This window comes from Amblyomma americanum, chromosome 7 (genome assembly GCF_052857255.1).
Source record: "Amblyomma americanum isolate KBUSLIRL-KWMA chromosome 7, ASM5285725v1, whole genome shotgun sequence".
Taxonomy (NCBI): Eukaryota; Metazoa; Arthropoda; class Arachnida; order Ixodida; family Ixodidae; genus Amblyomma; species Amblyomma americanum.
The window spans coordinates 75,182,909-75,209,096 of NC_135503.1; the positions used below are offsets into that span (position 1 = coordinate 75,182,909).

General features: G+C 45.4%; 1 protein-coding gene across 1 annotated transcript in view; it reads right to left on the bottom strand.

The window, feature by feature from the left end:
• LOC144099315 (dipeptidyl peptidase 3-like) overlaps positions 1-26,188 on the bottom strand; it is a 55,005-nt gene that overhangs the window by 13,287 nt on the left and 15,530 nt on the right. Inside the window, 13 exon segments of the mRNA XM_077632530.1 lie at positions 2,063-2,236; positions 3,938-4,044; positions 4,845-5,039; positions 5,612-5,670; positions 7,490-7,620; positions 7,769-7,890; positions 11,298-11,367; positions 11,369-11,398; positions 13,535-13,609; positions 14,941-15,078; positions 19,512-19,601; positions 20,149-20,268; positions 21,391-21,542. Coding sequence (XP_077488656.1) covers positions 2,063-2,236; positions 3,938-4,044; positions 4,845-5,039; positions 5,612-5,670; positions 7,490-7,620; positions 7,769-7,890; positions 11,298-11,367; positions 11,369-11,398; positions 13,535-13,609; positions 14,941-15,078; positions 19,512-19,601; positions 20,149-20,268; positions 21,391-21,542 — 1,463 coding nt within the window.

Consider the following 26,188-nt stretch of genomic DNA (forward strand, 5'->3'; position numbering starts at 1 on the left):
ACAGAATGCATGGCAAACCTAAACACGATGAAGATCATAGTGGTGAGCACACTGCCAGCCACGCCATCTGGGTCAGTAGGGCGAGGCTGGAATGAGCGTCTGCGCAGCCTTGGCAGCCTGCCAGGCCAGCCCGCAGCTCTCTCTATCTCGTCCAAAATCGGCAAATCGGCGCCGAGTGTGACGCGATGCTTGTGCTCGAAGTCAGCACGCCGCATTTAACACATTTATGAATGCCCAAAGCTTGGTAAAAGGACCAGAAGGTCAGTGCCGTTGGCACACCCGTCAGCTGTGAAGCCCATCGCGCGCTTCACACCTGACAACCTCGCTTCTAGCTCAGATGATGCGCCTATGTGCAAAGAGACACACACTCGCGCTTATGGCAGAAAACGAGGAGCAGGGTTGGCCTGATTTCATTTCATTGGTTGGTGATTGGAGGGCACTCTCCTCGTTCACGCCGACATGAAGAAAGACAGAAGAGGAAGGGAAATGCGAGGGAGGGAGCCAACGGCATGGCCCGTCCCGAGGCTGCTGTCGACGGCCACGAGGTCGCAGCGGTGACAATGGCGGAAAGCGATGTCGTACACGCGGTGTGCTTGGGGCACTCACAAGGTGGTCGGCGCGATGGACGCGCTGGAGCGGCTCACGGCATAAGACGCGCATAACGCCGTTGCTGCTGGCGAAGAAAGGGCAGAAGAAGCATTTTAATCGCAAATAAAGGCTTTTCCTGTGAGTTATCCGCAGCACGTTTTTGATGGATTCTTAAATTGCTAGGAGGCGAATTTCAATGTTGCGAAATTTCAATATTACGAAATAAACTGCTGATTTGACGGACTTCTTTAAATCGAGGTTTAATTGCAGTACTACAACTCCAGTCTAGCACGAGACTGTGATGATATATTGGAGCCACAGAATGGGAACATGAAGGAGAGTGGAATGCTCCATTAGTGAAGCACAAGATCACAAATTGTAATGCAAGAGGAAGGCACTAATCAAGACGCATACACATACACACACACACACACCAGCTGCATCTGGTGTCAAGAAATAAACTCCCGTGGGGCATCTACCAGTGGCATCCACAGAAAACCAAATGCCACAACAGCCCGCCTTATAAACACCTCCACACATGTTAACAAAATCCTACTAAATACTCTAAAAATTTGCGTTGCAAAATCTGCAACAAGTGCACAGAGGCAATGGTCTCTCTAGCTACAGGATGGTAACAGCATGGTATTTCATACAAATGGCTCCAGGCCACCTGTGGCAGAGCCTTCACTCCTTGCGCCTACGCTGCATATTTTGGGCAACCAGCCAGAATTTCCTAGAAAAGACTCAGAGACTGCACAGGACGAAGCTCCTTTGTGTCAGGCTCTACTACGTCATTCAGTAAATAAACAATTTTCATGCTAGAGAGACAAGTGCCCCTTTGCGCAGTTGCCGCCTGTTTTATAGTCACAGAAATGTATTTTTAAATCTGCATGTAGCCTCCTATACAGTAAACAAAAGCCTAAGCACAGGTGCAAGATTGTGGATGCAATCCCTTCATGCTATTCATTTGGTTGTTCAGATGAACGAGAAGACGATTTTGATTTTAAGAACAGCTGCCTTTCGACTCTTCACATAAAAATAAAATAAAAAGTTCTTCCAACTCGAAGCTTTTCCAGGTAGGGCGAACCCTGATTGAACTCGCAGCAAGGAATGCAGGTTATGCAGCAGCATGAAGTTTACACTTTCAGGCACTGGATGCTTCAAAGCGGTACTCAAAAATGCTTTCACAAGGAAATCGTAATGAAATGAAAGTAAACTTTACACTCACATCCAGAACCTTCGCATTCCTGGAAAAATCCATATCATGCTCAAAAACTAACCGAACAGTTCAAGGCTAACAGAGTCAAATCTAAAACCCACAGGGTTTCAGGCTGCCAGCCCACACTGTGGGCTGGCAGACTACACATTCAGTAGCGCAAACAACTGCCTCAGAATGTCGCATTACATGGGTGCGGTAACCGTTGGTGAGTTTTTTTGGTCTGTTTGATGAACTGAAGAACAAAAGAGAGCCTGCCTTAGCCTCAGGGTCCGGTCCTGGTCCAACGTGGGGCAGCCGCACTTTCTCCTGGTCGAAATTGAAGCTGCCGTCCTTGTTCTGCATGAGCAGCTTGCCACTGCCATGGCCCAGCAGTTCGTGCAGCCCCACCTGAACCTCAAAGCTAGCGTTCTTCAACTTGTTGAACATCTCCTGCAATGGTCGTGCCCCAAGACAGAAGCATGAGATGGCACTGTTCAATGCCGAGACCAATCAGACATGACGTCACATCAAAAAAATGCAAAACAGAGTGTGAAGAAAACAAGGACAACACATGGCAAACGCTGGAATCCACCCAATACTTTGCACTTCATTAGATTTGATTTCGTAAACACTTTTCTTAGGATGCACTTCTCCTGCTCAGAGGGTGTGGCATTCTGCTTCCAAGCACGAGGTTGTAGTTTCAAATCTGGCTGTGGTGCCAGCATTTCAATTGAGGCTAGATGCAAAAATGCTAGTGCACTGAGATTCCGAGAATTGGGCTTGGCTTGTTAAAGCGCAGCTGATAGCCGCGATCAAAACGAAACTACATGTGGCGACAGGGCAACTCCGATCGACATGGCTGCCATCCAGATCGCGTCTGAGTTGATTGGTAGGAGGGGCCGCATTTTTAGCTCATGTGGCGCCACAAACCTGACATACTGGACATCGACTGCTGCCCTTACGCACGCGGGGAGCGTTGGAGGAAGATAAAATAAATTTGAATTAACCGAATATTAGAGAAGTCATGGTACGAATTAAGTCACTTTAAAATACATTGAAAATATAGCCAGCCAACCTAACTTTCCAAATTTGTTTGAATTAAATGAAAGTACAAATTATCAGGGATTGAATTATCGTGGGTCTACCGTATTCCCAAGCCCTCTACCATGGTCAGTCCACCAGCCACCCACTAAGCTTTGGCATATGAAACATCTTTATTTGCTTTAATTTTTTTAATTGACTACCATGTAGTGCATAGCAACTTATGACTGCAGCACCAGAGCAAAAAAAGTGGCTGTGTAAGAGTGAAACATTTGGTGAGCTGTTTTCAAAACAAATTTTCTTTTTCCTTGTGCCTGATCCCTCTGCATCAAAAAGTGTTTTCATGTGCACATAAATTAAGCCTGTTTAAGAAAACATCTGTTAAGTTTAGAGTCTGTCGTGTGTCTCCTGTTTCTGCTTGTTATTTGAAAGCAAGCTCTGGAAGTCTGTCAACAGGACGTTAACAGGACGTTAACACCGTTGTGCTTATGTCAGTAGGCCCACGTTCACAGCAGGAAACAACCAAACATACGCATAAAAAGGAAATCGGACCACAGCAGACAGCACGGTAAGCTCCGAATACGCACTTGTCAGGTAAAAAAAAAACTGCACCTTTAACCTCTCCCCCTTTGAATACTTTGTTTTATTAGAGCAACCAGACCTCAAGACATGAAAAATAAGGGACTTTGGCCATACTGATGAGGGCAAAGGATCCCTCATGTGGCACGTAACGTCTTTTACCACAGCTCATCCCAGTGACAGAGTTGCAAACTCAACTCAGGAATGCTGTTCTAAACCATATTACACTAACAGGGGACAACTGCAATAGGACAACAAGTAGCTAACTGTAGTTTTGAGGGAAACTGGCTGACCAACTGAACCAACAACGTCGCGACAAGACAAGGTGACAAACAACCCAGGCTTTGTAGCTTCACTTCAGATGTACTCTTTCTGTGAGACTGTTCAAACACGGCTTGTGCAGAATGTAAAAAAAAAAAATCTGCCATGCCTTTAGCACAAATAACAAAGCTGTGAATCCTGCTGCAGTGTTGAATTACGGCACACGTACCTAACCCCCCATTTAGAAGAAACACGCCAAGTAGAGCTTACATTGTCTTCCGCAGTCATGAAGTTGGCCTTTGATGATTTGTCATCTGCGTTGATGACATTGCCAAGCGAGACATTCTTGAAGCCTTCGTCCTGTCGGATGCCGTCATCTGCAGAGCGCATACCCCAAGGTCACTCGAAATGTCACATGCGCAGCAAACTGGAACAGGCTACACTCACCATGCAATGAGAATAGTAGGGCTTATTTAGGAGCTGTTGACTAGAGGCAGCCCAAAAGGAACAAGAGGACACAGGAGACAACCCAACAGCGACATATCACAGTGCACTGTTAAGAACATGCTGTGCCACATTCTTAATGACAGAATGCTGCCACACAGTAAGAGTTGTTTCCGGCATTTCCAAACAGCCCTTCCGGACAGACAGCCCCACAAGCTGCTCACTTATGCTGTCAGATTTCAACAAGAATACTTGCAGCAATTAAGTATAATTTTTTTTTTTTCTGCTGTCCCACGTTTTTTGCAATGCTTTTTTCTATGTCTTTCTTCATGTTGCCAAGTGCAACAGTAGGCAAAGGCAGGCAGTTGGTTCTTGAAAGCAGCAGCAAGATTCCCTTTTGCTGTAAAGGGGCATTCACATCACCATTTGTATCACGGAGTGGTATGGTGTGGTATGCAAGGTTTAGCGTCTCAAAGCGGCACACAGGCTATGAGGAATGCTGTAGCGAGGGCTTCTGATTATTTTGGCCATGTGGAGTTCTTTAACAAGCACCGACAATGCATAGGAGTATTTTTGCACTTTGCCTTCATCGAAATGCAGCCACCGCGGCCAGGATTCGATCCCGCGACCTTGGGATCAGCAGCCAAAGCCACTGAGCCACCATGGCGGGTCCCTCCGTTTGCATCAAGGCATGTGCTATTTCGACGAGCAACAGGTTGGAAAGGCTACTCACAGTTGGGAATGTTGATGCCTGCAGGGATGCCACTTCCAGCAAAGGCCAGCACGTCAAGCGAAGTGAAGTCAGGTCGCAGGAAGCGGTCCTTCTCAAAGCTCCGTGGCCAGGGCAGCAGCTGCAGCAGGGCCTCTGCCCGTTCCACCAGTGCGCCAAACTTCTCACTTTGTGGCCGGTTCACCATGGCCACAAAACCTGTGCGGGCACAGCGTTCATACCGGTTGTTAAATGCACTTTTGTGCAGTATGGAACGACGTTTGAGCAAAGTTCTCACAACAGAGTCTCACCTAAACTTAAACCACTCTTTATTTCGAGGTACTCTGCTTCTGATGAAAGTAAAAAAATCCACACCATGTTCAAATCAAAACAACAGTGTGAATGGCAGGGATTAAGGGTCTTCCTATGCGACAATGTCACAAATGATGCGTGTAGGAATGAATGCAAGGTGAAGTGATAACAGTGGCAATGAAGAAAAAGGGCAGGCTTTTATTAGCGCACTAATTTCGAAGTTCAAACACTACACTTTTTACAAACACATGCCCGGTACTGGCAGCTTTTTGGGGTTTTCACTTCTCTGATACTTTACATATGGAAGGGCTCGCAGCACTAGACTACACCCATACTGCTGGCTCCAGTGTCAACCCCAATGCTAAGTCAACAGTGAGTCAGACACAAGAAATCGCTCTCTGGACATGCACATTCGAAAGATGCTTTACGTTAGCATTTACATTTGCTTCAAAACGAAATACTAAAATGCAGTACCGTACCTTCAAACTCCCCACGAATGCCAGCTGGATCCCTGTAAGTCTCTATAAAACCTATGTATCTGCAAAGAAAAAGAAGCAGAAAGAAGAAATTTACACATGCTTAAAAACTACATTAAAGTGCTTCACATGCACACTGCTTAAGTAAACATCAGCGAGCCATGCTGCTCACTAACAAGCAATTGATGTCTTTCAACCCTGCCTTAACCAAGTCCACATGATGAGCACGATGAAATCAGAGCACTCACCTTCAGCTAATTTTACACCAAAGTTATTTTTTATTTCAGTTAAGTATAGCAAGATGATTTACGTCATGCCATAAAAACCTATTGTTCTTTTTTTTTAATCCGTAGCAAAGCTCTCCTCTTAAATACCTGCTGGCACTGAGGGCAATGCCAATAATTTAACTAACACACGGAATTCAGAAAAGTTTGCACTGTATGTTACATGCAGTTTTCTCTCAAATACTCAAAAAAAGCAATGCAGGATGGAAAACAAAATCAAAAATAAACGCAGCTGATATGGCCTTGCAAACATTCACTGTAAATCCACATTACTTGACATCGTAAGCATGGGGAAACATTTCACAACTAACCGTTTTTTTGACGTTTTCACAGTCCCTGGAGAGTGCAAAAAATGTTTGCCAACTGTAACCCAGTCCCGTGTCAGCTACGGCCATCTTACGCTAAAACCACTCTCTGTGATGCTTTGTGCCTGTCTCTTGTGTCCTCATACACTCTCCAGTGTAAGGACACGTAAATATCTGACTAGTATTTTGAATACTTGGTCGAAGAGTAAAGTATTTGATTATTAGATTTGATCCAAATGCTTGGTATTCAAAACCTCGAAAGTATTTGCCTCAAGTGAGCAACATTTCTGGAACGCTTGCGTTATGCAGTTTTGGTTCAGTGCTCGTCTCCAGCATGGCAATGAGGCGTGCACACAGCCAATGCCCCCATTTCATGGACACCTGCTGGACGTGCGCACTGTGCGCACTGCGCATGTATGCTAGAGCCAGTGTGTGCATGCACGTGAAAGCAGACGTGAGCAAGCGCAAGCAACGTGCCCAGATCCGCACCTGCCAAGTGTCTGGCAGGTTCTATTGGAAGAGGCTTCTATGAGACAGGTCTGAGCCAACTGTAGCTGCCGCAGCCACTCTCCTTCTCATGAAATTAGCTAATCAAGCACAACGATGCAAGCACGAAGGGAAGCTAGTACGAGACACATGAAGACAGGTGCTCCTTTCCGACGCCTGACGTCACAGGGTGGCAGTGGGCATGCGGTGTGTGCGTCTATCAAGTGACCACGGTGTCACCGCTGAAAAGCAACAGCTCTGCAACATGAGACGATCGCAATTAAGAGTAGTAGGCGGCTCCCCACAATACATTGGCACCACATGTAGTCAAACTCCCTCAATTTCAGATAGCAATTTTTGTAGATAGCCGACACAGCATCGACGAGTTTTACAAAGCTTCTTTGCATTCTATGTTCTTTTCATGTAATGGCCTTGTGTGTTAGAACAATGCATGATTTTGAATGTGTTTATTGTGCCATTCCAACATTTTTTGTGAGAGACAAGCATTCGAAATATTCGCTTCAAAATTTTTAAAGAAAATTACAATTTCCTTTGAAATCACTTCGCAGCAAACCCCTACTGCAGTGCAAGGCCCTTTGGGCTTTTAAGAGTATAATAAATGATGATGATGATGATGATTGCAAGTACAACCACCTTTGTATAAAATACCTGTACTTGAGGTCACCCACCGATACAAAGCAATACAACAAAGCAATTCCTCTGTATTATTAAGCTTAGCAGTTAAACCGAGGTTAAACTGTCACAAGAATGGGCAGACAGACAGACATCCACACAAAAGCACTCACGACTCGACACCGGGGCCCTTGTCGCGGATCCAGAAGCGAGAGCCATCCTTGTGGGCGTCCAGGCTGCCCACCGTGAAGCTATCGATGTACTTGCCCAACATTTGCCGCTGGTTGTCGTTGGCTGCATTTTCCTGCAACAAGACCAGCAGGCGGTCTACTTGACTTTCCGTGTTGCAGGTTATCTCGAATTAGAACTCAAGATGCATAGGCTTCCTCTCATATCTAGGACTCGGCTTCAAGGCCTAAGGTGCTGTTGGGAAGCTAACTGGGGCCACACACCTGAGCTAGCCGGAGGTTGTCCACGACGAGCTTGAGCAGGGGGGAGTAGTCGCCCCGGGTGAAGGTCACCCGGCTCTTGTCTAGCACGTCGCTGCCTAGGAATTCCGCCCGCTCCTTGTCCTCTGTGAGCAAAAGACCAATACCAGCAGCAACAAGTTTAACTTGATAGCTACCAAGGCTGCACTCTGGTATGGTATGGATGTGGTGCTTAACATCCCAAAGCCATATATGGGCTACAAAGGATGCCATAGTGAAGGGCTCCAGATTAATTCAGAAAATGTGGGGTTCTTTATCATGCACTGACATCGCACAGCATATGGGCATTTTTGTATCTCACCTCCATCAAAATGTGGCTGCCACAGCTTGGATCAAACACATGACAATGGGATCACCAGCCGAGCGCTAAAGCCACTCAATCACAGCGGCAGTTGTAGCAATTATGACTTCTAAGCAAACTGTCATGGAATAACGCAGCATCCTGAGGATTATGTTGGCTTCTTGCCTGAAGAACGAGCTTTCAAAAGAGAAACTCCTGTGCACAATGGAAGCAGCCGCAAAAACTTTAACACTGTGAGGGAAGCCCTGTCAGGAATTCTTTGCCACTCCCTTCAAACATCACCAAGTTGAGCGTACCGCTGAACATCAATAATGAATTAGGGCTATGGCTACAGCTGTCGGAATATAGGCACAGGCCTTACCACTTGTCCTGTGCATGTTTTAGCTTCCTCTGTCTGCCTGTTTTCCACTTAGCGCTCAATGCTTCAAGGATGACATACCAACTATTATTTATCCCTAGCCAGCAATAAGTTTTTAACGGTCGCTTTCTAATGTGCCACAAATCAGAACTACATGTAACATTTTCTGGCACGAAATTGGCCATTCCAGTAACAAAAGAGCAAAAGAGCATCTTTTACACTAGGGTGCACTCGGCTCAACAGCAACCGGTGGCAACCACAAAGGCTCACCCTATGTGCTGCTAAGCACAGATCTGGTGCAAAATAAAAGGGGGGGGGGGGGGGGGGGGGGGGGGGGGGGGGGGGGGCAAAAAATACAAGGAATCTCACAAAATGCAGGCAGGCTGATATCGGCATCACAGCCTCCCAAGATTTCTGACAAAGGAAACACGAGGTTGGAAGCCCTGACTAGAGTGACTTAAGTATTTGGAGTTTGAATTGCTTACGATTCCAAACACCAGGCATGTGGAAGTCAAATCAAAGTATTCTAGTGGTTGCTACCCATGGGAAAGTTAAGAAAAAGTAGCTGGCTGGCTACAGTCAAACCCAATTGTATTGAACTCGGTTAGATCCTTCATGTCAATTAATTTCTGAGTGCAGTAAAGCTACAATTTGAATGTATAGGAAAATGTACAGCTATAGCATACAAAGATTAGCCGTCACATCCAATAGGTTGAAATTCGAGCAACTGCAGTCAACTAAGGAAGTTTGCTTTCCCTCTCCACGTCTCCGGAGGTTAGCTTTCTCGCATGGACCTGCGGGTGCTATTGGTGCTATGCAGCATGCGCAGACCAATGACGCAGATTTTCCATGATGTAGGCGTGGGCGCGTACCGAGCCCACTAGAATAAGCGTTTTTTACGTGTTGTGCAGTTGTGCATTCGTTGTCAAGCAGTTCGCATATATGGTGCACCATGCTACCATCAGCAATTTCGCATGGTATTCACTGCGTCTGTGTGTGCACGACAGAAGCCGCGAAATGGCAGAACCTCCCTTTTTCCATGAAACTGGAATTGTCAAGCGAGTTGAACGAGCTGAGAAGAAATCTGAAGTTGCAGCAGCATGCAAGATTCTGAGAAGCACACTGAGCACCATTTCGAAGAACAAGGCTGACGTTTGGGCAAAAGCAGAGAAGAGGCCAGACGAAAAAAAGCAAGTCTCTGTGGTGTTTGCAAAATAAGCTGTTGGTTCCAGTGACCTAAAGGTCCAATCAAAGAGCATGGATGACCTGCATATTTTTACCAAGTGGTTGAAGTTTGGAATGACGACCTGGTAGGCCAAGATTGCAAAGTCTGCCTTAACAGACAACGGCTGTGCCCGCCACTGCAGTGCTAGTTTCAGCAAAATTGCACTTTGTTTCCTGCCGCCGAAAGCTACGTTGCTGCTTCAACCCTTGGACAAGGGATAATGTGTGCAGCGAAGGTTGGTTGTAAGAAATGTCTGACTGAATGGCTCCTGCAGAGCAAAAGGACTGGAAAAGACCTAAAGATAGACCTGTTACATGCCCTGTTTAAGCCGAGCGGGTCGTGGAATGATGCCAAAAAAAAAAAAAAAAAGCTATACAGAACTGCTTCCGACCTTCTGGTCTCTTTTTTCCTGAAGAAGACAGAGCAAATTCTTCGTCACGTGAGCTAGACGAAGCCATCGCTGGTCTTGATGATTTGTGGAACCCGCTGTCTAAATTTCCTGGTGCTGTTTGGGTGGGGCAGCCAAAGGCACCTTTGTCTCCACGAACAACGGTGTTAAGACTGCAGGAGAGCTTGCGGACAAAGACATCATTGCCCGCGTTGCCGATAATCAGGACGCCACCAAAGCGAATTGTGGCGAGGACTTAAGAGAACCTGTGCTCATGTGCTTTGACGTGTTCCGTGAGCTAAGCATGGTTTTGTCGCTATTGTGCATCAATACACAGCTGCGATCTCAGCTGTTTGGAGTCTATCGATAATATTGAAATATGTGTTCTCTCAAGGCAATGAAGATGAAGAAACATACAAATTCACAACTATTTCGCTCGGTAATCTGCGCACAGTAAGTGGCTGTCACTGCAATAATTTTTTTTTACACCTCAATGTGTCTGTACGTAGTTAAATTCACTGCTACTTTTACATTAAATTACACATTACATCAAACTTATTGGCGTTTTTTTGCCAGTTCGACATATGCGGGTTCTACTGTACATACCTGCCCATTTCGTCTTTGCTCTTTGGGCGAAAAATTTTCCATGGGAACACCACACCGTTCCCATCACACCGACCCTTAGTTTTTTTTAATGAAAGGAGGTGGGGAAATGGATTGTGCAAATAATAATCTGCCTCCCATCACCAGCCAAAGATGCCCACTCCAAGCATTGCTGACATATTTCACCCTGTTGTGACCAGATACGAATTCTAAATCAATTTCTGTTCACAAACCCCTCCTAAAAACAGTTTTAGGTGCTTGACAGAAGGCAGGACAGAAGGTGCACTGGATCCAAGTTCAGAGCTCTACAAGTTACGCTGCTAACTAATAAAGGAATGCAGCAGCAAAAGCTCCAACAAGGCAGCCCCAGGGGCACCAATACAGCAGAAGCTCCTTCACATAAAACCCGACAGTGTTAAACAATCTATGGCAAGGCATTTCACTTCTACATCCGCCCACAATTAGAAAGGCCATTTTTACACCCTTTTTTGTTGAGCGTGACAGCAAAAAGGTTACCAAAATGATAACAAAAAACAGTTCATTTGTGTCCACAAAATGTGAATAACAAAAGAACAGAGAAAAGGGCTTAAAAACTCGCTCTCCGTTGCATCAGCCTACCTGAGGACAGGACAGAAGCGTATCGAATCTCGTAGCAGTCCTGGTCACCAGCTTCTGTTGCCTGCTTCTTGGAACAGCCTCGTGATGTAGCCTTCGATGCCCTGCAAATATGTGCCAATGTATGAATGAAGTGCGATTTTTTGCTTCATGAAGGATAAAATTAAATGCAGCCGCCGACCAATTTTTCAGACTCAGCGGGACCCCAGAAAATGGTATGAATAATCGAACTGTCCAAGAAATCTGTGAACTTCGAAAGACCAGCTTTCAAATCGCGAAAATTGCCGCTCCCCATGTTCAGACCACAAGAGATAATATTAGACTGTATGTCAGCCACAATCATATATTCGTCGTCTCCATGCCCTCTCATGTCACGATACACAGTGTGACACGGCCGCAAGTCGTGCCGTGAACGAATGCACCCGCCGCGCGAAGCAAGAACGGTCAGTTTGCATGGGGCAACGACGCTCGCGAAGACCGAGAGGTAACCCATGGGAAGAAGACAGCGCCCTCTTAATACACTCGTCCCCTCCTCCCACCCTCTTTCTACCGCGTTTGCTGGCCCCCGCATCTTGGGTGGTGGCCTCCAAGCTGCGGCGGATGCTGCAGCTGTCCTGCTGCACCACACCATTTTCAATGCGACCCGCACGCTCTTTGTAGGCCATCTCGACAGGAACGAAAAAGCATCCCATTATCTCCTATGGCAACTCTGGAGAACAAATAGCCAAGCCTATCCAAGCCAGTCCGTCCGATCACTGTGTCAGCGCCGCCGCCCGCCGATTCCGTTTAAATTCAAAATGGAGCCTTTCACGGCAGCAGAGAACAAGTTGGTTGTTACAGCAATGTCCGCGTATCTATACTAGGGCCGAAATAACAAACTTTAGGTTGAAAAATTATCTCTACAGTATTGTTGGCGCTGGTTTAATCCGAAAAATTGCACTTATAGACCCCAAAAAGTCCCGAAATATAGGTCCTGAAAATGTACACACTCCTATGAGGTGCGCGACGGTTCCTCAGCGAAGTGTGAGATATCACGCAAGTCCAAATTATTGGAGTCCAGAAAATCGGTCGGCTACTGGAACATTTTTTTTCTTGCAATAAGCACAAGCGGCATTTCTTCACGAAACACAAAACACATTCATTACTTTCTTGAAATCAACATATAAACAAACGTAGCACATGAAGTAGCTGCTACATTTCACCTTGAGTAGATGGGCTGCTGTGTGAGAGAGAATAACCAAGGGCTCCAAATTAATGAGGCCAGGCTAGACAGACTGCACAGGAGAAAAGGTGAACGGTTTATGGGATTTAACGCCTAAAAAGCGACTCAGGCTATTAGGGATGACCACCTGGGTTTCTTTAATGTGCACTGACATCACACAGTACACCGATCTTTAGCATTTCGTCTCCATCTGTATGCAACCACTGTGACCAGAATCCAACCCGTGTCTTTCAGGTCAGCAGCTGAGCACCATGTAGAAAGGCGAAATTGTCAGGTTTCAAGGCCACACTCCAGTGATCAAACAACAAAACTTTCACTCAGCATGATGGTGAACTCCAAGGCATGCACTGCTTTGCGAGAAGTAAAAACGATTAGTATACCTTTGATAGCAAAAAGCAAACACAACGTCTGCTATTTATAATAATTTGTAGATGCCAAAACCGAGAAAGTGGCTGCGAAGGATATTGTAATGGAGGCCGACAAGATAATTTCCGGTCACCTCTTGTTAACACGCGCTGAAATTACACTGCACTACCATTTTCGCACTTCACTTTATCAGAATGAGACCACAGTGGCTGGGAATCTAACACAAGACCCCCAAACTTTGTTGTGGAGCTCCAAAGCCACTAGCCCACCCCAGGAGGTAGAAACTCTGCCGAGACCTACGGTTACATTCTCCAAGCACAAAACTTTGTGCAATGCATTGCAACGCCTTTGCATATGAGGAAACCCAGCGTGAAGCCCATCAGTTCGGTGAACCTTGCCGCCAAATAGAGCAGATGCTTCCAAAGAAAGCATTGGTGTTCATTCCACCCTGGTCTCTCCACACAGAAAGACCACGATGTGTTCATGTAGTCGAGGGTTTGACGGCATACAGTCTGGTCAGGAATCATGGTGATGCAGATTGCTGGTCACTGGCCAAAATCAAAAGATAAAAAGTTGTTTCGGGAGCACTACGGCTCCCTTGTTCACTATCTATGATGTGTTCATGTTCAAAAAAAGGGAACAATGAACTGACCTTCTGTTTCATGAAGGTGGACACCAGCTCTGCATCCTTCTCCGTGCAGTTCTTAGAGAAGTAGGTGGTGGTTGCCTGCAGCGACGGAAAAAAAATGTTAGCCACGGCTTAGACACAAAGCCGCATATGTCTAACTACTGTTTCGCAGAAAACGTGCCTAGAAATGAAAAGCCCACGAGGATAAAAATTCTGAATTAGGATCTCGCTACTGTTCGCATCCTGCAGTTGCTCTCATGTCACGTAAACTGAATGCTTCATTGTGAATTTGCAGTTTCATAAAAAAAACTGTACCCATGCTGCACAGACTTTTTGGCACCACATTTTAGCAAACAACATTCGAATGAAATGGCATCTGGATGCAATGGGTTTTTGTAGTGCTCCTTGACCACTTCAAAAGGCAGTTGAGAGTTCAAAAATTTACATGCCATTGCAGTGGTACTGTGGCCATCAAGCTTAGTTCGCTAGCTTAGTTTAACCTTTGCCAGCTATGCTTTGCTAGTTTGTTCGTTGCATAACTGAACTCTGCAAGAAATAATGTTAATAATAACAAAATGCTGTCATAAACATGACCTGTCCTTCCTTTTTCATTTTTTTTACTAGACACAAGCAATTATTAAAAGCCTTCCTGTGAGCTAGGCACACATCTTTCTTCATTCTATTGCCTCCAAACACAAGTTTATAACCACGGTGTCAGCGCTTCTTTGTCCATTCCTTTGTGTTCCATGTTTGTCTCCTCTTCTGTTTTATGGTTATACATGACGATAAAAATGGCATTCTTATTAAAGGCTTTCAGTTTTAACTTTGAGCACATCTGCTATTACGCAGCTGGACTCCGAAACCAAGACAGCAAAAGACTGAAGCCAATGAGATCAAAGATTACCTCCAGAGCTGTCATGTTGTGCAGTTGTATGTTGTGAAGTATATAAAGATGACTATCATGTGGTCTGTGTGTTTAATTCGCTAAGTTAAAGCACCAATTCACTTGTCAATTTTTGTTTCCCATATGATGGCATCCTGTTGCTGTGTGTGTGAGTACACACACTCACGTTCCAAAGGTATTTGAAAGTCTCAAATGTATTTGCGGAGCTCCATCAACTTTTTTACTGAATGCCAATTAAAAACCTTACACAGCACCACAAACTAGCCGCCCGGCAGCATGCTCCCTTGAGCAAGATTTGATGTGAAGGCGTCTAAAGCCCTCGTGTACCACTCATATTAATCACCAGGCTACACTCAACACATTCAATGCATACGAATTAGGGCAAGTTTTAATTAATGAACCACTACCTGTTGGGATGTCAGGATCATTGAACAAGGCTGAATCGGAGCAAAAGACAAACCAGCAGACGCCAAATAACAATGCAACCACAGGCTGAAGTTAACACTCCCGCATGCCAGCACCTCACCTTGGGTGGAAACCCAAGGTGCTTCTCGCTGTCTCGGAGTGAGTACAGCGGGTCGGACACCTCGGACCAGATGTGCTCCAGAGCAGCGGGGTCCGCCTGCCATGCCTTGCTTAGCCTGAGTAGCTTCTCCAACTTGTCCTGCAGGCAGAGGACAAATGGTGTCAGTAGATACAATGCACCACCTTCTGCATGCCATGACAGCAACATCTGTTAGCTATTGAGAGTCAGCAAATATAAGTAGGACAAGCTATCCTGAAGTGAGGATTTGTGCACCCCTTCGCAGAAAGTGAAACCATTTCCAGGATCCTAAAATTTCCTTTCCCTTCAGAAATCACCATGTACGCCACAGTAGTAATTAAGCAGTAGTAGGAAGTGCTGTTGAAACACCTGGGTACACATTCTTGTATTCTATAAAGAAATGATGGAGGAGCTTGTGTTACTAAACGACTCTGCAGTTGTGATTCACTGCTCTAGGTAAGTACGGCAAGACGGTAAAGATTTGTCTAAGAAAACTGGATAACAATAATGCCGTGTTCCATTAAGCTTCAATTGTGAGAGGAAAATGAGAGGAGCCTGTTCCTTGCCCTCCACTGCCGTGTTCCATATTGCTGTGCAGTTTTTCTAAGTTGGCTCATGGCTACATGAATTGGAAATCATGTCTCAACTCTTGCTCTACCATGTACTATGTTGAAAGTTGATTATTTCAGTGTGCAAAGCATGCTGCAAAAAATGCAGCACAAAAAAAAATCCAGAGTACTAAATGCAAAGGGAGTGCATGACTTCGCACTTGCACATGAAACTTATTTAATGAATACTATCTTGATAAGGAAGATATCAGTGTACATCTTTTGTGACGCAAATGGCTCCCTTTGATTCACTTGCATCAGTGCATTCCGCATGCGAAATGTTTTAAGCAAAAGTGCCACTATAAATCTAAATTACTCGAATCTGCTGATTCAGGCTTGAACTTCACCCTTCACAAGCCTGTGCTAGTTTCAGCCGCAACGATGAATGCAGGGTCTATGAGGTAACGAACTCTTTGAGTGCAACAAGTAATACAAGCCTCACTAATTTCATTTTATAAACAATGCTGCAATGAAAGCAGGCTGACACTTTACTGTTTAAAATTAAACATGCCATTTTCAAGAAGACAACAAGACAATGCAGCTACAGAACATATAAGAAAGGCAGAAACTAACAAGGGACCAATTAAAGAAGAAAGTAAATTATCTTTACATTTTTCCCACCCTGATGAGGAAACACCAGTTCCCATCTTTGCCTAAAAAAAAAGTGCCATTGCTAACGCCTCACAAATCTTTTCTCAATTTTAGCAAACAACTTACTTCACGCTCCATATTTCCGTTTCTTCATTCTACCAAAAGACATTTATCAGCTCAAGATGGCACAAAGGGAAGCGGCCAGGTTTATTTGCAACAAATGTACAAAAGATCAGAGTCGCCCACAGCACTAATAAAAAGAAAAATGCCCCCTGTATTTTTGATGCATAATATTACCAAATACAGTCGATCCCGGATATATCACACTCTAAGGGGATCGCGAAAAAGTGATACATATATCGATAATTCGAAATATAAGATACGCCTATTAGATGCTTATTTCAAAACTGCGCGCACCTTGGACAATTTCCCCGGAATTGTGACAAGTGGGAACTTACCAATTTGCTCCTCAAAAGTTCACAAAAAACAAAAGAACAGCTCCACGACCACCGCACTTAATTTCGGAAGGAAAAGTTCGTGAGCTTAGCTTGCCTTTTCCTCTGCATCATGAAGTTCATTAAGCTGTTCTCAAGCTTGTCGATGGTATCCAAATGAGAAAGTCCAGTGCCTTCCATTGCACCACAATAGCGACGAATGACATTGAATGCGAATGCAAGTTCAGCCGCAGTGTATGGCGGCTGGGTCTCTTCACCTGAATCTTCGCCACTGCTCGGGTCCACTTCCTCGGCATCTATGATGTCAGCCACAATCTCAGCATCAGCAAGATCTGCAACGGCTTGCACGTCGTCGTCAGCACTGACAAAATCTTGAGCTGTTACACCATTCGGGATGGCACCTGCGAACGCTGAGAGCTAATGAAACTCTCTGTCCAGGCATCCAGCGCCGTCGTCTTCTGTGTCTAGACACCCGTCATCTGAAGACACCACCAACCCTGCTTTGGGGAAGCAGTCCACGACTGTGCTTTGCTTCACGTCATTCCAAGCATCAGCCAGCATCTGTATGGTTCCGAGGAGGTCCACCTCGAGTTCGATTCTCAACCGAAGGTTGATTACAGGCCTTTGCACCAGTTGCCGTCTGTAGCCAACCTTAAACAATTGTACTATGCCCTGATCGAGAGGTTGAAGCTTCGCCATTGTGTTTGGCGACAGAAATTTGATAGTGATCTCTTTCAACTGGCAGATGACATGATGAGCAAAACAGATGTCGAGAAGAAGACAAACCTTGCGGCCTGACTTCTCCTGTTCGGCAGCCCAAGTTCAGAGCCACTCTGTGAAAAGATCGCGTGTCATCCAAGCCTTCTTATTAAATGCGTATCAAACCAGGAGGCCTTTTGTGTTTTTTAAACAGCATGGTGACCTGCATTTGCCGATAACCAGTGGCCGCAGTCTGCATGACCCAACCATATTTGCAGCGAGCAAAATCGAGACACGCACTTTGCTGTTCTTTCCACCATGGCATGTATTGCCTTTCAGGTGCCGAGTCTTATTTGGCAGCATTTGCCAAAACAAAGCTATTTCATCTGCGTTGAATATTTGCGACGGCGAAAAGCTATCGCAAATCTCTGGCCACTCTTCGGACAGCCACTTCTCCGTGTCAATGCTGCTTTCACCCGAGAAGGTCTTTTCGACGATGCTGTCTGTAGCAAGTCTTAAAACGCTGCTGCCAATCAGTGCCACGAGTGAAGCTCTTTTCTCCGAAGGCTACAGCAAACCATTTCGTTTTCTCCATGAGCATCGGGCCGCCGACAGGGATGTTTCTGGCACGTGTCTCTAAAAACCAGGCGCACAAAGCTTTCTCAACCTTGTCGTAGGTCGGAGCACGTATACGACACGCCCCAGGGTGAACGGATAACACTGCCTTCAGTATCACGCAGGCTTTGTTCTTCAGGATTGTACTCAGCGTGTTGCAAGGAATTCTGAACGCATCGGCGACCAACGACTTTTTCTCGCCGGCCTCCACCCGTCGAATGATGTCCGCCTTTGTTGCCAAGTCCAAATTCTTGCGTTTTTTTCATGTTCACGGTTCCCGAACACGCAAATAAAGCAAAAAGAATGACCACCGCACCGTACCATACCAGTCACATGCCCAAGCAGCACCGACAGCAATGACAGCCAAAATGGCTAAACGGTGGTGACAGCTAGCTGACGTCACTTGTTTTGGCTGCGCCAGCGGGGCCAGCCAACCAGCATGGAGAAATCAGGTGCCTGCAGGCCTGCGGCCAGCACGGTTTCCCTCTTCCCTCCACTTACATGCCCTTATGGCCGTTCCCATTTCCGTTCACACCCCACAAAGTTCTCATCATGTGACTCTTACTTGTGCAGCTCTGCACGAAAGTGTCCAAGACCAGCGCCGGGCTCAAGATGTGATTTCGGGAAGATTCGGGAGAAGCCCATTTGCAGGGCTGCGCAGCGATGGGAGAAGCCCGCTTCCAGGGTGGGTCATATTGGGAGAAGCGCACTTGCGGGGGGGGGGTGCACGGAAGTTCGATAAACGCAAACAAATTTGCAATACCTTTGCATGGGATTCCCAAGGGGATTTTACAACCGTTCGATATAGGCAATAATTCGATATATATCCGGGTTCAATATATCCGGGATCCACTCAAGCTGAAGGTCTTGAACTGTTACATTCAAAGGTCATGTGCCGAGACATTCAAGCAGCGTTTCCTTCCGCAAATCGTTTCTAACTGAAGCTCACTTCCGAGGATCATTTACCAACTTAGTTTTGTTTATGCCCTCAAAGAGAATAATTTTGATTGATACGATGTTCTGTGTTTTGGCGTATTACTTGCGACCTTGTCAGCTGCTTCTTTCCTTTGTGCCTCTTTGCATTTGTAAGCTCTGCATTGTCCTTTCTACAAGGGCCAAAAATTTTGACATGCAGCATTCTCAAATGAATAAATAAACAATTCAAGTCCAACTCTGATCCGGTTGGCAGACACTGAACACAGCCCTGTTTTTTCATGGCCATGAGTGCATCTAAATACGCAAGAATACAAAAAGTGTGCATCATTTGCAAGCATTAAATGGTAGAGTGCAGAGAGGCCTGCACTCTGTAAGCAGTTGAGATGCTTGTTCTCGCCCATCAAACATCAAAAGAAAAAGGGGGTAGATAAGAAGTGGATATGTATAAAACAAATGTATTCTGCTTAAAAAATACACAGTACAATGGCTGAGAAGCGGGGGGCACAGACTTGAGAGAATACGGTAATGACAACTACAACATGCAGATAAAGCAGTATGGTGGTTCATAGTAGAGGAACTGAGCTTGTTCTGACAGCTGTCAGTCCTACATGACAAGCAGAGGAATGACATCTGTGGCCAGTGACTCTACCTTTGCGACGGCAGGGATGAACTTGTTGTCTCCAAAACCCTTGTAGTTGCCCATGTTGGAGTAGAAGGCAGCAGTGTAGACTAGCAGAGACTGAAAGAAAGAAGAAATTAGAAATGCACGGCTCATCCAGACACTAATGAAATAGTCGAACCACCGCACAGCCTAGACTACGCAAGACCTGGAATGACCCACGAAACACGAGGGTGAGGTCCTCAGCAATCGCATTCCTTTATCCCATTTTCCCAAGCAAAGGCTTCGGGCCCTCCTTTCCTGAAATAAATTCATTCACTCATTCATTACTGTAGAAACTTAAGGGTTCTGGTTTTTTACTTAAACAACCCGAGCATAAGTCATTAATTTAAATTGACCATGTTATTTACTGCACTGTAAGCCACTAGTTTCTGTTATACATAAAGAAAGCCAAAGTCTGCTTTGCTATGTAGTGGCGCTGCTTAGTCGCTTCTTTCACAACAGTTTTATGCCACGTCTTTAATTGAGCTTACTGCAAGTTCTTGTTTTTTTTTTTTCTGCTTGCTCAATTAGCACTTGTCTCTCCCGATGGCATAAGCCAAGCTGTGCAAGGAACAGAGTTAATTCTCTTTTGGTACACATTGCAAATGCAGGCAAGTTTGCCAACCTTGAAGTCCTCCTCATCAAAGCCAGCCTGTTCCAAAGCCAGGGCCTTCAGTGACTCCAAGTCCTGGGTGCGGAACAGCCGCTCGAGTAGGAGGAAGATAAGTGGGCTCTCCCGGGATGTCTGCAAAAAACAGGCACAACTAATTAGCAGCAGGCGCTTCTCAAAGTGACATCATTTATTTGCATCACTGAACGATCAGCCCTTGCCTACGAGCTAGCAATACTTCCACAACAGTTTGTGCAGGCTCCAGAAAAGCAGCAGAAAATATGTTTGCTATCAAGAACTGATGCAATTTTTAAAAAGTTTCCCTCAAAAGGTGGTCAGTTCAAGCCTGACCGCTTTCATCAAGTCTTGTTCCTCTCAGACACAACCTAAATAATGAGGAAGAGAGCATCAGAAACTACAAAATGGCATCAAGTACATAGCCACCCAAGCAAGACATACTTCGTGTTGCGCAGCAAGCAAGACAGCGCTCCAACTCGAATTCCAGTGCCCCTATCGTTGGATGTTTGCACACACGAAGCAAAGCCCAGAAAATGTGAATTTCGGTATAAAGTTATTTTTTCCTCACTAAGGCATACAGTCAGAAACATCATCCTCTGTGATGCGCTACTAAAGTAATGCTCAGAGTTTCCAATGCTATTATTTTCTATCATCACACTCCAGCCAGCAGAGTCAATAACAACAGTGTTTGTCCAACAACACAACACAGGGTTTGCAACACAGGAACAGCATGCACCATTCCTTTTCTTTGTTGCCATTGGTGTTTTCACTCTACACAGTGCAAGCTGGAGAGAGAAAAAATTAGGTTTGGTTTATGGGGGTTTAACGTCCCAAAGTGGCTCAGGCTATAAGCTACACCATAGTGAAGGGCTGGTTCTTTAACGTGCATTGACATCATACAGTACATGGGCCTCTAGAATTTAACCTTCATCGAAATTCAGCAGCCGCGGCTAAGATTGAACCCGCGTCCTTCGGGTCAGCAGCCGAGCGCCATGACCACTGAGCCACCGCGGCGGTGCGAAAAGTCTGCTGCATAAACCAACAGAGGGTAACTAGAGCAAAGACTATGGGGACGGTCAAGGGTAACTAAAGCAGTTAAACTAAGCTAGTATTAGTGCTTAAATCACTTTAACGACCCCTGCAACACAACACATGACATTCACACTGGCACCCATGGCCAAGACTGTTAAAAGCGATTTGTTGAACAGAAACACGATTAAGGTCAAAGGATAACCATGCCTGGAATAGCACGATGAGGCCCCCGAACCAGGATGCCTGGGACAGGTAGTGGGCATACTTCTTCTCTTTCTCACTGAGCCCCTCAAATGCGACACGGCAGTCGAGGTTCAGGAAAGGGGTCTCATTCGAGTACACTTCGTCTGACATGTCTCCTGCAGTAACAAAAAAGAAGTGTTGAGTGGTGGCCTTGGGGAATACTTGCTGCAAATATGCAAGGACTCGTGAAGCAAAACGACAAAGTTGAATCTGGCAATCACACACAAAAAACAGTCTCTTGCAGATGACTTGCACTGATCTCATCAAGGATTCAGTTTTGAAGAATCAAAGGCTGCATGCACATTTACCCTATCTTGTTATCACAAGTGGAGCTCCTTCATGATAACTGGGAGTAAACAACCAAACAATTGAGTATTTCCATTTGCTTCTTTCAGTTTTCGTTAAAGATAGGACGTTTGAAACCAATGGGAAAAAAACCCTGAAAGGCTATTCCATAACACACTCGGCACATTCGTTACAAACGTTTTTATCTCCAAAGCAGTTCATTGTCAACAAGCGCCGTCTCGTGCTTCAAGGATGCTTCCGCTGTTCACAGCTGCTAAGCTTTTCTAAACATCATTCCTCGCTTGCATAGAGCTGTGATAAGAGACAGGATAAAGAGAACATTTTGTTTTTATTGTATTTGCGCACTACAGAGACACACAAAGCAATGGCTAACACATTGAGGGGGGAGTCACAATTAAAGGAGAGCCCTTCTCCTAGAAAAAAATATGACCGGCAGTGAGCTTTAATTTCATCGATAAGAAGATCCTTTCTCGATTCATCAAGATTTTTGGTAGACGAGATGGGCTCCGTTTTCTCCGCTCGACTAGTCACAGATAAATATATGTAACCTTGTACGACGTCGTTCTGACTTCCTCGAAACTGAGGGAACCTTGAAGCGCAATCGACGTTTGATTTGTAAGTAAACATGAGCACACACCGATCGCCAGCGAAAACTCGCACTTTTGCGCGCATGTGTTACTTAATGATCGACAAATATCAATCCCCGACAACCGTTACGCAACGGGCCGTGGCCACGAGATGACTGAATACCACGGCCAGCGCTCAGCTCGCAAATGACAAGGCAGATTTCGCGATCGGTGCTCGCAAGGGTAGTGAACCGGCCGCCGGGCCCGATCGTCGTGCGACTCACCGAGGTGCGGCAGCTACGCGCCGATCCGGCCCTGGAAAATGACGGTTACTACGCAGGCACTCGCTAAGGACGGCGACAATGTGCAGCTACGCTGCTCCGCGAGGATCCCCGCACGAACAGCGAAAGCGGCAAATCTCCGCAAACGTTCGCCTAGCAAAAGCCGCAACGAAGCGCAGGCTGTGCTGTGCAACCAAGGTAGATTGGTGCAACGACAGCGGCTAAAACAACGGGACGGGACGGTAGACGTAGGGTGAGGAGGCGCGGTGGAAATCCGGCGCGCTAAAATTGGCTGGGCTAAGGATTTGACTTACATATTGACAAAAAAAAAACATTTTACTGCAACTAATTGTTGCAAATACCTTGCTGCTCATGTATTCGCTCCAGTCTCTTAATCTCTCTCTCTCTATCTAAATATTACGGTTGGTTCGTTAGGCTTTTAGGTTTCAAGGGGATTGCGCAGCGGACACAAATGCCGGCCGGCTACTTGTTGACGTCATATCCTAAAGCGCGAGTTTTGACTTTTCCCAAGTGTGCCTGGCCGTAAGCTGTGCATTTCTCACTATCTTTCCTGTGCTTCGCCTCCCTATCTTCTCCCCTGTTGCTTTTGTTTCCGTAGGCCCCAGAGGTACTGCCACAGCCGGTACCAATCGTTTTGCTTCGTTTTATTTTTAATAAAATCACTACAATATTAGCAAATGATCGCGCGCCCTTGCCGACGTTTCTTGTTTGAACATCTTGTGAATGAGCCATAATCGAATGAAATCGAATGACTGTGAAATGAAGCACTACTGTTGTGGCGAAAATTCAAATACAAATTGGTATTGCTCTCGTAAATTCTTGTATTTGCTGCATGGGTCCCCTACTAGTCTGATACTAGTTTGTATCAACCTAAGAGGAAACAACATGAAACAAGAACAGCCTATCAGATTTTCTATTTTATATATACCTAACTGGCTATTAGTTGTGGATAAGCAAATAGGCAATTACAGCACGTAAAACCTCGTTGATACGTTTTTTTTTATTGCGGGGAAAACGTATTATTCGGGAAAACGTGTGATCCAAACCGCCTGATTTTGAGAAATGCAAATGCTGAATGAGGTAAAAAGACATTTATCGACAAATTCACTTTATAAAAATGCCGATTGGCATTTCTGAACACAAGAGCTGAACAGATCCTATTACAGAGCTCACTGAATTTAGTCCGCGTTAGCGCTTTCCTTAGCGCGGAAAGAAATTCGTAACGCATCCGGTCCGTCGAAGGCAGTGACGAAAGTAACAAAAATCTCTTCATTTTTTGGATGCTTCGCCCCTTTGCAACTGAGTACAGTGAGAAAGCCACCGCGGCGGCTGACTGTCGCAGCAACCTGGCCCGTTCGTACATAAGCGCACCGCTGTAGTTCGTAGAAGCTTCGCCTCCTTTCCCTTATGCACCGCGAAGAAACCTCAGCGTCTCTCCTCTTCATATCGCGTTCCCGCAAAAACGGCCATCGCGAATGTTAACGCGCCTTTTTTATTTTATTTTTTATAATGATGCTTCGCCTTGTTGCATCGAGGCACTGCAGAGAAGCCACCACGACAGGTGACTGCCGCAAAAAACATTTCGCGTGCTGTCTCGTTCGGCCCACTTGTATGTTTGCACATGTGCGGTTTCTCAAAAACGTATTATACGACCACAATTTGTCGAAATTTTAAACGTGGTTGCCGGGAAACCGTGTTTTCCGGGAACGTATTAACCAGGAAAAACGATCTATCCGAGATTTTGAGCGTTCGAACCAGAAAATCGTATGAACCAGGAACGTATCAACGAGGTTTTACTGTAGTCTCCTATTATAATTTTTACTAGGGTGGCAAATTTAAGTATGGTCACATATTCCTGAAAACTAGCTACATAAGAAATCTTCAGCATGCTGCTCATCAATAAAACTTATTCACAGCAAAATGTGCGAGTCTATAGTTTCACTATGTCGCCTTACCCACAATCCCTCCTCATGAAACCAGTTTTCCCAGTGATGTATGACTCACCTCAGATGTGCGAAACAAAAACCAGGGATCAAGAGAACACAATGGCAAGACGGGCACGTTGGTGATACATATTTAAGGGAAAATAGCGCAAAAAACTGGGACAAGTGAAGAAAACAACAGGACCAGCGCTAGCTCACAAATGAAGGTTTATTCACAGGAAACCAGGAATATAAACAGCGCAATCAAGCAAGATAACAAGGCAAACAAACGTGTAGCTATGTGGGATCGAGGAACCGAACTTCACTGTCATGCAGGCAAACCGACGAGCTGCTAACGCACAATCTAGTTTTTTTCTTCACATAGAACGCCTCTATAATCTCATATTCTCCCTAGTTAACTGCGTTGGGTGATTGTACAAAACATCACAGTGATGAAAAGATGGGATGCAAGATTTGCAGTCTCTGACATGACCAACTATGATTCGTAGGTTTATTAGTCTCCAATGTATTAGCATGCTCAGTTAGGCGCATGTTAATACAACACGCCCTGGTCCTGTTGTTTTCTTCACTTGTTCCCGTCTTTTGCGCTGTTTTCCCTTAAGGATCAGGAGAACACCGCACCATGCGGATTTTATTTTTATTGCAATGAGAAAGACACTTTTCCCGCCACAGTTCTCATAGCTGGGTGTTACACGACCGGGGGACAACTGGCATCTATGATGTTTTGCGGGAGAGTATATGTGAAAATGAGTAGCCCTATCATGGCTATATGTATTATGTATACAGGGTGTCCCAGCTAACTTGGACTAAGATATTAAAAAAACCTAAGCCTTCTTCGGAACTGAAATCGCATGGATGCTGTTAGGGTTTATCTAAAGTTTCAGTACCATTTTCTAGCTCGTCGTATTTGAACAATTAGTCAAGTTAAATTAATTAACTGTTTAAATATAACTTGAAACGTTCAGGCATCAATAGGACAGTTGTGGAGCTCCACAAATATTCTCCAACCCAGGCACTTCCAACGAGATAGCCTTAGCGTGGCCGTTTTTATTCGCGGAAAACGAAAGCCCGCGGAGTTTAAACAATGCCACGTGACAGCACGCTCCGTGGGCTCGAATGCTCCGTGATTACAGCGCTCTCATCCATGATTTGTAAAAAAACATTGCCAGCGCCGCGCCTTCATTTCGCTTACGAGAAAGCACTTCTATCTATCGGCTGGCAACGCACTGTGCATTATGCTAGCGTGAGAGCACAATTATCGACGCAGAAACGGGAGCCGGATGCCTTTCAACTGCCGCCCCAACCCACTGGCGCTTATCTTGGAACCAAGCACAACGCGAAGCTCTGTCGTGTGCAGCACGAAAGGCGCGAAGTGAGCGATGTTCTTTACAAAGCACGGATGAGAGCGCTGTAACTGCGGTGCATTCGGGCACACGGAGTGCGCTGTAACATGGCATTTTTTAAACTCCGCGGGCTTTCGTTTTTCCCAAATTAAAACGGCCCGCTAAATCTATCTCACTGGAAGTGCCTGGGTTGGACGATATTTGTGGAGCTGCACACATTTCCTATTGACGCATGAATGTTTCAAGCTATATATAAACAACTAATTAATTTATCTCGACTAATTATTCAAGAAGGACGAGCA